The sequence below is a fragment of the Propithecus coquereli genome, unplaced genomic scaffold (genome assembly GCF_000956105.1).
Source record: "Propithecus coquereli isolate 6110/MARCELLA unplaced genomic scaffold, Pcoq_1.0 Scaffold83, whole genome shotgun sequence".
NCBI classification, from domain to species: domain Eukaryota; kingdom Metazoa; phylum Chordata; class Mammalia; order Primates; family Indriidae; genus Propithecus; species Propithecus coquereli.
The window spans coordinates 2639576-2653379 of record NW_012154507.1 but is presented as its reverse complement, the minus strand read 5'-3'; the positions used below and the strand labels follow the sequence as shown (position 1 = coordinate 2653379).

The 13804-nt window shown below is 32.8% G+C and overlaps 1 protein-coding gene across 6 annotated transcripts in view; it reads left to right on the top strand.

Annotated features, from left to right (window-relative positions):
• Nucleotides 1-13804, top strand: part of KTN1 (kinectin 1 (kinesin receptor)) — a 95423-nt gene that overhangs the window by 64192 nt on the left and 17427 nt on the right. For 4 of the 6 annotated variants that reach the window (XM_012663780.1, XM_012663783.1, XM_012663784.1 and 1 more), the window contains 6 exons: nt 2853-2943; nt 4729-4797; nt 6195-6232; nt 7754-7844; nt 9916-10002; nt 13597-13686. In XM_012663780.1, coding sequence (XP_012519234.1) covers nt 2853-2943; nt 4729-4797; nt 6195-6232; nt 7754-7844; nt 9916-10002; nt 13597-13686 — 466 coding nt within the window. The remainder of the gene's footprint in view (nt 1-2852; nt 2944-4728; nt 4798-6194; nt 6233-7753; nt 7845-9915; nt 10003-13596; nt 13687-13804) is intronic. The other 2 variants (XM_012663786.1, XM_012663785.1) reach the window with 1 other exon arrangement.

Genomic DNA, 13804 nt, shown 5'->3' with positions numbered 1-13804 from the left:
ATATTCTATAAAATCTATTCTTTTAAGCTAAATCAGTCTACAATGGTGAGGAAAGTTATCTGGACTTCATCTTTTTGGTTTTTCCTTGATGTGACACCATCAGTCTTTATTGGTATTTGTTTTAAAGAAGTGTTCCTTTGAAACCATGTCTTTGAAACTAAGATATTAAAGATACTTGCTAGATCATTGTCTTTATGAAAACAAGGGTGATGGCCCTATTCTTGTCACCAAGATTGCTCATTTGTACAACTAATTGTGTAACTGTCAAGGTGCTCATCTCTCGTTTGCTTATAAAGCTTAGAGACGCATTTGCGACCAACTTATAGTAGGTGTATAGATAATTACGTTTCCCTTGACTTTCTATTCTTTTTTCAAATTAATACATTATTTTGGCAGGGGGAGCAGCTTTAGGTTTACAGAAAAAATTGTTCCGTCTACTCATCCAGTTCCCTCTATTATTATCTTGCATTAGCTTGCTACCTTTGTTACAATTGATGAGCGAATGGCAGTACACTGGTATTAACTAAAGTTCATAGTTTCCATTAGGGTTCACTCCTTGTAGGTTTTAACAATTGTATGATGACATGTATGCATCATATCATGCAGAATAGTTTTATCATCCTAAAAATCTCTTGTGTTCTACCTATTCATCCCTCCCTCCCTTTTTCTACCCTACCCTTTCCCCCTGCTCCAATCCCTGGCAACCACTGATCATCTTACTGTCCTCACAGTTTTGCCTTTTCTACAATATCTTAGTGGAATCATACAGTATGTAGTCTTGTTAGATTGGCTTCTTTCACTTAGCAATATAGATTTAAGGTTTATCCTTTGTTTTCATTCTTTAATCTCACTCTTCATGTATGCTGCTTTGTCATTTTTTCATGTAGACCTGTAAGCATCTGGACATTATTTCTAGAGTAAGGTGGGATAAAAACTGTTCAACTGAACAAATACTTGAAACTTTGTTATGTGCCTTCTGGCACTGAGGTTACTGAAATGGATAAGATAAGTTCCTGTCCTGAGGAAACAGATAGTTAAACAGATATTAATAGTGTTAACTGTTATGCTAGAAGTCTATTGCTTTAGGACAACAAGAGCAGTTGGGATTCACTTGGGCTAGATAGAGTAAGACTTATATCTACATTGGGTAAGGGAGGACCAGATTAAATTATGTGCATTAGGTTATTAAGTATGAAATGTCCGATTTCCTTAAGTACTAAGTTTGACAGTTGTTATCTCTGACATTTCACGTTGACACTTCTTGTTTTTATTGTGAAGGTACATCCTCATTCTTCAAACACACGTTTTGGTTTGTGGCTATCATTCATATTTTTTTGAGAGCAATTTTTGTGGAACCATGGATAAGCCAAAAATTCATGTTATTTTCAAATATAAATTCTGTCATGGAACCAATGCAGCTCAGACAGCTCAAAATACCAATGAAGTATTTGGGAAGGATGTGGCTAATTCACACACAGCCCGTAGATGGTTTGAGAAGTTCTGTTCTGGTGATTTTAATCTTGAAAGTGAGCCGTGTGGGTGACCTGAGACCAAGGTACATAATGATGAGCTGAAAGCTGTAGTGGAAACGAATCCATCTTAACCTACTGCATGAATTAGCAGCAAGGTTTGATGTTAGTATTCCAACAATATTGGATCATTGGAAACAAATGGGCAAGGTAAAGAAGCTGGATAGATGGGTTCCGCATCAGTTAAGCGAGTGTCAGAAGAGAAATCGTCTCCGAGGCATGCCTTTCTTTGCTCTTACAACATAAAGGTGAACCATTTCTATGTGGTATTGTTATGTGTGATGAAAAATGGATTCTTCTTGACAATCACAAGCATTTGGCACAATGGTTGGATAAAGATGGGTGCCAAAACAGTCCAAAACTGAATATTCATCAAAAAAAAGCTAATCGTGTCTGTTTGGTAGTCCAGCACTGGAATTATCCACTTCAGCTTCATGAAAGCTGGTCAATCAATTACAGCAGATTTCTACTGCAACCAGTTGGACAAAATGAGGATGCTTACGATTAAGCATGAGATTAGTTAATAGAGACAGGCCAATCCTCTTGCAAGACAATGCTCGACCACATGTTGCATAAACAATTCTGCTCAAACTACAGCAGCTAGACTTGGAAACTCTCTGTCATCCACCGTATTCACCACACTTTGCACCAACTGATTACCACTTCTTCGAGGTTTTGGAACACTTCTTGCAAGGAAAAATACTCAGTTCTGAACAAGCTATGGAAAATGCCTTTGGCGATTTCATTGCCACTCACTCTCTAGGCTTCTTTGCTGCTGGCATAAACAAGCTACCATTAAGATGGCAAAACTATGTCGATAGTTTAGGCACGTACTTTGATTCATTGTACTGCTTCTTGTTTGAGATATAATAACCTACACTTTGATTTGAAATCAGACATTTCGTATTTAATGACCTAATTAAAAGCATCTCTTAAGCGCAAGCGTTAGACATTGTAATTTCCAGGGTCAACAAATTGTGGTTAAGATTCTTGGGAGCAAAACTCATTTCTTTTTAAGTGGTAATTTTCATAAGAACTTGATGAAATGTAGTTTTGCTTTTAGCCTTTTAGAGTATGTTTCTAAATAAAGCCGTATTTGCTTAAGAAATGTTTAAGTATGAAATAAGTTGCAGCAGTTTTAGGATGTATTTGAGTAGAATGATCCTGGAAATAGTCTTTCAAAACAAACATAAGTTGGTGTAATATGGGGAGAAAGAGCTGGTAGGTATTGTTTCTGCCATCTTTTTTCTTAGGAGTTATATTAGAGTTAGTTTTCTTTTTTTATGTACATTAGTAACTATAAAGTCTCTCTAAAAATTCTAGGTTGAAAGAAAAGGAAAATGAAATGAAGAGAGTAGAAGCTATGTTAAAAGAGAGGGACAATGATCTTTCTAGCAAAACAAAGCTGTTACAGGTGAATATGATTACTTAAAATTAATTATTATATGAATAGTTTTTGCATGTTTTTAAAAATTTTTAACTGTTACAAGGGGAAATAGAATACAGAGTGAGTCTCTCCCACCCAGATATTTCTCAGAGATAACTACTACTAGCAGTTGTTGGTATATCTTTTGAGAAAGTACCCAGGCATAAATGTAAGTATGTATGTGTACATGTTTGTTTTAAAAATATACTATTTTTAACTATACACTTTTGTGTTTTGCTTTTCCACCCCCCACCAATTCACAGTGCTGAGATCTTTCTTTCTTTAACTTTTAATAGCTTTATGGTATTATATGGTTGTATCATTATTTATATAACCAATCCTAGTTGATGGATATCTAGATTATTTAGTATTGTTTTTCCTCTTACAAACTATACTACAGTGAATATCCTTGCAAATATGTTTTGAATACTTTTGCTAGTATATCTGTATTATAAATTCCTAGAAGTGTAATTCTGGGTCACGGTTTTTTGGTTCGTTTGAAGGATATAAATAGTTTAAATAGAAAATCAGTATCTTTTCACCCTCATGTAGTTAGTATTTAAAGTACTTACAGAACATCGATTTGAAGTAATAGCAAATTTGTAGGGTGCCTATATTGTCTCTGATTAGTTTTGTTCATATTTCATGCTTCAAGGGTTGGTTCTGTCACATTCCCTCTCCCTCCTAAGTAGGTTCATTTTTAACTTTGATGATACTAATAAATTGCCCTTCAAAAGTGTTTTTACTAATTTACACTCTTGCCAACTGAGGGCCTTTCCCCCTTCTTCCTCTCCAACACTGACAAGGATGAAAACGTTTGATATTATACTTGAAAGATGGTAGGATTGTTTTTAATGTACATTTGATTGTGAGAGAAGTTAAGTTTTTTCATACATTTAAGCCATTTGTATATGAATTGCTCCCCATATTTTTTCCTTTGGATTGACTTTTTCTTACTAATTTATAAGATCCTTTTATATATAATAAGGGAAATTAGGCTTTTGTCTTTATGTGAGGTGATTTATTTTCCCCAGTTTCTTTTCACTTCCTTTGTGTTTTTTCCCTTCTTTTGAGAGTTTAAAGCTTTTATATACTCAAATATAAGTAATTTCTTGAGTTTTAAGTTTTGAGAAGAAAGATATCTCTCTGGGATCATAAAAATATTTTCACATATTTTCTTCTAATACAGTTACATTTTTTGTTTAGATTTTTTATTCATATGTCATTTATTTCAGTAAGCTGTGAGAGTAGCATTCTAACCTTTAAAAAGAGAAGGCTAGCCTCATTATTAAATAACCCATCATTACTGTACTGGCTCTCCGCAAGGGAGCAATATCTGGAGATATTTTTGGTTGTCACAGCTAGGGGAGAGGTGCTGTTGCATCTAGTAGATGGAGGCCATGGATACTGCTGAAGGTTTTACAGTGCATAGTCCAGACCCCACAACAAAGAAATATCCAGCCCCAAATTGACTAGAATTGAGATTGAGAAACCTTGAACTACTGATTTGAAATGTCACTCTGTACTAAATTCTTACAGGAATGTGGATCTATTTCTGGTTCCTATTTTGTTCCTTTGAGACATGCCCACTCTTAGGCTAGTACTAAATACAATTACTGTTATTTCATAGTATGTTTTTATATAGGGCTTATTATACCCATTTAAAATTATTGCTATTTTGGAATTTTCCTAGGTTTTGTGATATGTTTCAAAGTTTATATGAAATGTAAACTTCTCTGTTTAGTTACTCATCTTTAATTTTTGTTTAAATAGGAGGTACAAGATGAAAACAAATTGTTTAAATCCCAAATTGAGCAGCTTAAACAACAGAACTACCAACAGGTAGATATCATTATTAGATGTCTTGCCTTTTATGTGGTAAAAAATTATGTAACCAGTGACTGTAAGTATTTTTGTTATTTTTGCATTTTCATTGAGAATACGGTGTATGTTTTATTTATAAGTTTATCAAATTTCCCATAAAACAAAGCAATTGCTATGCTATAGCTAAGGTAAAATAATCTATAATTTACAAAGTATGTACAAATAATGTTATTTGAATTCCAGCTATGTTTTGTATTTGTGTGCTTTCTGATCCTATAGAATGCTTTTCTTAGTAATAAGTCAGTTAAAATCCTAGAGGTGGGTTTGAAGATAGGTGTGTACTCTATCTCCCCTCTTCCCAAACGAAACATCATTAATTGGAGAGGAACCATCAAATGTGTAATATTGTAAGTGATAATCTACAACTGTTTAAAATAGCTTTTCAAGGTGTGATTCTGCTTGGTAAAAATAAAATAAAAAATTTTTTAAAAAAGATATGTTACTCAAAATATCCTTTGAATTAATTTATGAACATATGTGGATAGACTAGAAAGTATTTTGAGAGACAGAAGAACTAGAGTCCTTGTGGACAGGAAGCTTATGGTAGTTTACTTTGGTAGATTGTAGTCGTTAAGGAAAAAATACCATATGTGAAAGGACTATGTATCTGTGCATATTATATGTAATTAACTTTTTGTTATATGTGAGGAAATTTACTTTTCCTAATTTTTCTTTTGATTTCATTTATGGTATTTTTTTAACTTTCAGAAGTTTAAGGTTTTTATATAGTCAAATGAATTGTACAGTATGAAAATTTAAGGTATTACTTCAGTGCTTTGCACGTAGTAGGAATTTTTTTTTTTTCCTTCGAGACAGAGTCTTGCTCTGTCGCCTTGGGTAGAGTGCAGTGGTGTCATTGTAGCTCTCTGCAACCTCAAACTCCTGGGCTCAACGGATCCTCCTCCCTTAGCCTCCTGAGTTGCTGGGGCTACAGGCATGTGCCATGACACCCCACTAATTTTTTTTTGTTTTTAGTAGCCATGGGGTCTTGTTCTTGCTGGTCTTGAACTCCTGAGCTCAAGCAATTCTCCTGACTCGGCCTCCCAGAGTGGTAGGATTATTGGCATGAGCCACCGTGCCCGGCCCATAGTAGGACTTTGATAAATCCCTACTAAACGAAGAATTTAAGTATGTAGTGACAAGGAAGATTGGATTTAGCGTTCAGTATATTTTATAAATTTTTACATGTTTTTATTAAAATCACTTGATTTTAATAAAATCAAAGTGACTGACATATGGAATATATGGTATTTTTACCTTTGGTGATGTCTTAATTTATATCTGAGAAGAACTTTAATTTTTTTAAAGTCTTCTAGAAAGCTTTGTTTTGAAATAACATTTAACTCTTTTAATAGGCATCTTCTTTTTCCCCTCATGAAGAATTATTAAAAGTGTAAGTATTGATTCACTGTTTGGGAAGTGGTAACTATTTTTATGTGCTAAACAGTTCTCAGATAAACAGTTTAATATAATTGCAATTGGTCACCTAATTTTTGTGGTTCTATTTGGATATTTTGAACTGCAGGTCAGTAGAGCTTAGCTGTGCCTTTGGCTGACTAATGCACCTTTTTATAGTATTTGGATTTCTTTGAATATTTTGTTGAGAGAGATGTTTGGTTTCTAGGCATTCAGAAAACATCAAATCAAACTGTATTTTGAAGGCTTTACTAAATGGCCCTCAATTATCTCTATTATCCTACTGAGTCTTCTTTCTTCTGGATATTATTGTGGAATTGAATGATGTAAATTTTGGTTTAACGTCTGCATTTTTGAAGAAAACTTGTAATCTTTATGGTTGTCTCTTTTAAGGAAATCTCTTTTTACTAAAATATTTTTCTTTATAGCCTATAATTTTCTCTAAGAGGCTTCATTTAAGATCATTTCAGATAAGTTAGCATGTTTCAACATGTTTAATGTAAACCATATTAAATATATTAATAAGTGATATAAGTAATCTAAATGTTCTTCCATCTTGGTTTGTTTACAGAGTTATTTACTAGGTTAGAATTATTTACTATTAAATAGAGTTTTGACTATATAGAGCAAGGATCAGCAGACATTTCTGTTAAGGGCCCGATAGTGAATATTTTAGGTTTTGTGGAACACATAGATCTGTTTCATACACATTTTTTAAAACGACACTTTAGAAATGTAAAAGCAGCTCTTAGTTCAAGGACCATGCAGAAACAGACAGTGGGGTAGGCTCAAAGCCCTAGTTTGCCAACCCATTATGTAAAGCCATTTTCTTAGGGAAGAGTTATTTGTGATTTAGCTTTCTACCCAAGCCACTCTCAGCTATGATAGAATCCAATTGTGAATCTTTGCCATTGCTTTCTGCAAATAACTAAGTCATTGGACAGAACCAGAAAAAAACATGAATCCTGAGGTTGGTGTGGTCTGAAAATGTCAAGAAAACACCTAGCTCACTTTAATATGATACTTTTGTTGTAGATTAGCCACTTATAGTCAAAACTGATTTCATTGACTTCTAAAAAAAGCATATATATATATATATATATATATATATATATATGTATATGTGATTGCTTCTATATCAGTTTGACTCCTCTGAAAACAGCTACTGTACTGATCCAGGTAAAAATAGAAATAACTATAACTGTAGCTGTTCGTATATTCATGAACTGTCTTTTAGGGGATAAGATTTTTCTTTAGCATAAACCTCAGCATATCATATTGTGTGCAAAAGCTTATTTTAAAAATCATTTCTGAAATTAAGCATTCATAGGATGGGCTTTCTATGGTAAAGAGTAGCTAAAATATTAAGTAATGCCCTTTTCAAAGCATTATCTACTTGGTATTTCTATTTCGTAATAACAAATATTGAAAGATAGGGATCTAAGTTGTATTACTGTTTTCCTAAAATCTTGCTATGTGTTTTCATGTTCTGATTTAGAATTTCAGAAAGAGAGAAAGAAATAAGTGATCTCCGGAATGAGTTAGATTCTTTGAAGGATGCTGTTGAACACCAGAGGAAGAAAAACAATGTAAGTAAATCTCTATCAAAATGAAGCTTTCCTTTTTATTACTTCAACATTGAAATAAGGTTCAGTAATTTTTTTTTCTTTGGATCCATTTTTATTTTAGATTTCTTAATGTTTGTAAGAAAGTACTGTTTTGTGTGTGTAACTTTCTGGGGGGCGTTATTGGAGTAATCATTTTAATTGAGAGCAGATTTTTTTTAATAAGTGAAAAGACCAATTCTTAAACTTACATATATCATTTTAAATATTGAAGCTGTAGTTATTACGCTTTTAGTTCAAAAAACAACTAAAAATGTGATTGACTTTTTGTTGGACTTTTATTTGGAAAAATAATTCTTTCAGCTCAGTATTTTAAAATCAAAGGCATTTCTTCTTGTTTAGATTGAACTAGTCTTTTTGTAAAGTAAAAGTAATGCCAATATTGAAACCCAGTATGCTCAATAATTAAGCCTTTTCAAAGCCTTCTGGAACCTCCCTTTTTAACTGAGAGGTGGTTCAAATTTTGATAATTGTATTAGAAGCCTTAGAACCCGAATACATTTACACTAAAACAGGAAGAGATAATGTTTTAAGAAATATAAATGGTAATACTTAACACTGAATAGACAAATAATTAATTTAGGTGAATTTCTTAAATCCTGTCTTACCAGAAGGTGACACCTATAAGTAGAATCCAAGCTTTCTTGCTAGAGAAGGAATTTTTGCACACAAAAGTATTATTATTAAGACTTGAGCAACGCTAATGAAATCTAAGGGGGTATTGACAATAAATGGATATGTGTTTTCTATTGTAAGTTAAATTTTTCAAAGTTTGTGTTGAATTGTTAATTTAACAAGTTGGCATTTTCTTGCATCCCTGAGTTTGTCAAAATTAGGTACGTGAATTGCTGTTTGTGTGTTTGTGCAATATTACTAATGGCATTGCTTAGCCACAAAACTTGAGGTGAACTTGCCGATATACTGCTAACATCTTAACTGTGTTTTATTATCGGGATTCTGAGATAAGGAGGGCATGGTAATGCCAGTCTAATAAAGCAGCAGCAGCGCTGGAGGCACTGAACCTGTGTGAAAAGAGCCAGGACACTGGAGGCCGGCAGATTGCAGCATCATTCTGATTCTAGTTCTGCCACGTCATTTGATGTGTACACTTGGCCACGTTTCTTAACCTACTTGAGTTGTGGTTTCCCCATTTATAAAATGGGAATAAATACCTCATGGAGTTGTTGTGAAGATTAATGAGGATTTGTGAAACACCAAGTCTAATGTTTGGCACATAATTAAGCATTTTATAAAGGGTGATTATTGGCTTTTTTGGTTTGTTTTTATCTGTTTAGATTTCTAATTTCGAAGAAAGATTGAGATATATCAGATTGTTTTTATATTTACTAATGAAATGCTGTTAGAATCTAGATCCTTCAGAGCTCAATTTTTAATGGCCTCTGTTTCTCCTCCAAGAGCACATGTTTTGTACCTTTCTAGCCTCCCTATTTGCCTTGATCAACTAGTTCATACAATTCATGTCAGGTTGTTAAATAACATACACATTTGACCATGCCAAGAAAGATAGAACACAGTGAGTTACTGTGGCATTCTTAGGTAGATTTGAAACGTGTTAATTTTATTAAAACATAGAGAAAAAAATGTTATGGTGCAGTGGAAAGTCCCATGAGTGATAATGGGCCTTGTTTAAAAGTCATATGTGCAGCTTTTTGCAATACTTGTGTATTTGCTCTGTCTTTAATCCTCTAATGTTTGGTGTACCTGAAATCATATTTGTAATCTTGGTTTGTTGTGTTTACTTTTGATGCTTTCTTCTCTGTCACACGTGCACAGTAATTATTTTAAAAGCTGACATATTTGGTGTGTATACTAAAACATGGAAAGTGGGCATCTTTATTTTCTCATTCAAACTTCTAAACATTGCTTTTCATTTTTTTGCTAATATGCATATTTTTCCATTGAAATACTTTTGCAGTAACCAGCATTTAAATGCAGTGCAAAAATACTGATGAAGTAAAAACAAAAATCTTTCAATAATGGAAAAACTGAAATCATTCTTTCTAAAAATGATTAGGACCTTCGGGAGAAAAACTGGGAAGCAATGGAAGCATTGGCATCAACTGAAAAAATGCTGCAGGACAAAGTGAACAAGACTTCCAAGGTTGTAATGCTAACTCCTAGAAACAATCCACTCACTGAACAGAGAAAATCTGCAGCTTGTATCAAAATCAGACTAAAGCATTTAATTTTACTGCAATTTAAATATAAAATCTCGTTACCATCCACATTTATCATCTCTGTCATCTCTGCTTTTTTCATCTACTCCTTGAAGCTTTAATTTTGGGCATACTGATTTGTGGTGATTTACTTAATTGGGCTTTGTTGAGCACTACTTTAAGCTGAAGAGTCTCAGAAGACCTATGTTAAGCTCTTGTCAGACAGTGCACACCTGTTGGGTTGGTTAAAAGAACTTTGATGAAAACCCTGAACCAAAAAAATATAACTAAATTAATAAATACACTTGAATGCTCAGGATGTACCTAAGATGCACAGTAAACTAGGCTTTTTGTGGGCACGCCAAGATGATTCTGATAAGATGGAAAAATGTTGACAGTCTTAAGAAATACAGGAAAGGGATCAATTTTGGCCTTGTTGCTGGGCATGGTCTTAGAGGTGGTGGTGGACTTAAACTTTATACATTACTGGATAATAGTGATGCGTGTTTTGTGTTTAGTGTGAAATATTAGTATCAAGAGAGAATTTTCTTGATCAGTGTGTGTGAAGTACTCTTTTATAGACATAATATGTCTTAACATGTTTTAGACATAATATCTACCTCTGTCTTCAAAACAATGAAGGACGTTCTCCTTGAGCTCAAGTTGTTCCATTGGGTATGAATTTTTCTAATGAATTTTAATGGAGAAGTTGTTTTTAAAGATTGAGAGAACTCATTTTGCCAACTAGTTCAGTGAAGTATTTTGAAAATTCCCACCAAGAATAAATGTGGAACAGAAGCGCTGAATTTTGCAGATGGGTAAATGAAGGAACCTATATGATTAATTTCAGCATTCTGAACATATTTTGTGTGTTAAGGCAATCTATTGAATTTTAACACATTAACTGCCATGAGAGTTGTATTTATTTAACTCATACTAGGTTTGACCCCGGGGCCTTGTGAAGCATATATAAAATCTTACTTGATGTTCTTACTGTTACAATTAATATTGACAGTTTAATTCTAAAAATATGGATTAAATGAATACAAGTCAATAAATTTTGTTTTTCTATTTGTTTACCTTTAAATTACACTTGAAGTTCTTATTCTATTTTTATAATAAAACACTGTGGCCCTAAGGAAAAGTTTCTGTTTTTTTGGTGTGGCAATGTGGTAAATACAAATCTTAGTGATATTTGAAGGACGTTTTTTTTTTTTAGCACAAAATAGTTTTATATGCTTTTTTTTATCAAGTATGTTTGTAGTTTTATTTCTTTTAGTATAATGGATTTATATTTACCTGTATACTCATTTACCTGGCTGTAATTTTTGCTAAAACTTAAATTTGAATCAGCTGGTATTTATTGGGACCATAGAAATTTAGGCCAGAGAATAGCAATAATCTAGGCCAGGTAGGAAACTGTCGTTTCATTGTGAGTGATTGCAATTGTATAGTTATTAATGTCAGCAATGAGAGTTCTGATATGATTTCTGTTTTTTTCTCTTTATTTTGCTTTTCCCCAAGAGAGCTACCTTTTTGCTTTTGTTAGTGAGATTAAGTATCTAGGAAGGTGCTGTTCATGACATTCCTGCAAGAAATTATTTACCATTTGCCATAGTCATTCTTATATATTATGATTCCAAAAGAAAGCTAGAATTTGTGCTTGATGCCTTATTGCATAGATTAAAGATCTGCTGAGAATAGAATTCAGTCTTCTACATTTCAGTAGAATTTAGATAGTCCTTAGATAGCATAGGTGTAAAGTGATATTGATTGACCCACAGCCACAAATTGTGCTGTAAGGAGAAGGAACTATGTGACACTTTCAGTGTTTTAGATGCTAATAAGTAACAGTCAACTTATCTAAAATGTAACAGAGGATGATATACTGTCTTTCTAGGATTATTTTTGTAAGTAGTAAATATTCTTGAGCTCCTATAAATGACAGGTTTACATGAAAGATACTTTATATATTTCACTTAGATAAAAATGGTAAGGAAATTATAGTAATGCAATTTTCAATATTAGATTTTTCCAGGTATTAAAATAGAATGAAAATTGGTATCTACAGTGAAGCTACTATGTCAAATGAAAACTTTTTAACTGAAATTGTTAGTACAGGAAGAAAGTAACTTTTCATCTTTGTGGCTCTTGATTACAAGTTAGACACTTCCTTTAATTAGTGTTTTTTCCTTGGGAAGTTTTTAAAGAGCTGCTGTTTCATAATGCCTTTCCCTAATTGATCTTCTTAAAAAATTGTTCTAGCACTTCTCTGGTCAAATAATAAAAATTACCTCTTAATGTCTCTGAAATCTAATTATTTTCCTTGAACGAATATACCTTATGCAGTTAGGTGTATTCCTGAAGATTCATGGACTTTATTGAATTCTTGCAAATACCTTGTTAAAACATCTTTTAAAAATGCTGCCACTAATCCTTAATTAACAGCTTTTTGTGTGTATAGAATATGATGAAATCTCTAGCTTTTTAATTATGTGAATTTAGATTTTCATGTGATCAGGTTTTCTTAAATTGAAGTGTATGTATCTTGAATCAGTAATAGATTTCAACATTCACACCTAAATGGTAGGGGAAAGATATGGTTGAGATGTTGCTAGCTTGCTTGCCTTCTTGTCACCTGTTGTGAGTGTTGTTTTGAGATGATTTTCTTGGCCTGGTTTAGATGTAAATTTTTATAGATGTCATTTTTTATCTTGTGAAGATAGTTTGAATATTAGATGTGTTTTCGCATTTGATCAAGTCATTACCCTAATTTTGACAAACCATGGTTTTTAGTTTATAATGGATATCCATTAGACTTGAATTTAAAACCAGCAAATTTGGACTTACACATTTGTAAATACCTGTCTTCAGATTTATAGCTGACAGAGTCCATGTACAAGTGTCAGAATTAGTCTTCTTGATGCTTGGCATTAGTGATGTAATATGCCATCAGTCTTTCCTTGTTCTGTTTCCTCTTTTTCCCATTTCTGCCACTCATCAAATTTTGATTGTCCTTTTTTGCTTTGTTTAGCCTAAATAGCTTCACTTAACCTTGAAGCGGGAACTGAAAGTTGCCATTTTAATCCCATGACATGATAGTCCGTGAGTGATGCATTTTTTTTTTTTAAAGATTTACCAGCCAATAAGCCTCAGTTACATGCATCTGAGCAACATTTTTTTAGCATAGTTAGTTTATAAAGTTTTAGCTGTAAGAAATGTTCTTTATGTGTTTATGTGTGTGTTTAAATTGTTCCTGGAGAGGCAAATCACTTGATTTCCAATGCCAAGGAAAATGTCCATATTGTCAGATATTGCTAAGACATTGTTTTCTGTTCAGGATGCTTTAGAGATTTTGCAGATTTTTTCTTATGGAAGCATTTTAATATTTTAAAATGGGAGATTTTAACATTTGTCAGTATTACAATAATTTTTAAAAACTTTTTCTTCCCTTAAAACTTAAAAGACCATAGCTTTTTCTTTCTTTTTTAGAAATTCTGTAATCTTGTAAGTTTGATTTGGTTTATCTTCTGCTTTAGGAAAGACAACAACATGTGGAAGCTGTTGAGTTGGAGGCTAAAGAAGTTCTCAGAAAATTATTTCCACAAGTGTCTGTCCCTTCTAATTTGGTAAGACTAATTTATTATTTTTTAATGGCAGCACTTGGTTTCAATAGTGTGCTAATTCTAATATTTCCCATTATTAACCTACAATACTTTTAAATAATTAAGATAAATAACTTGATTC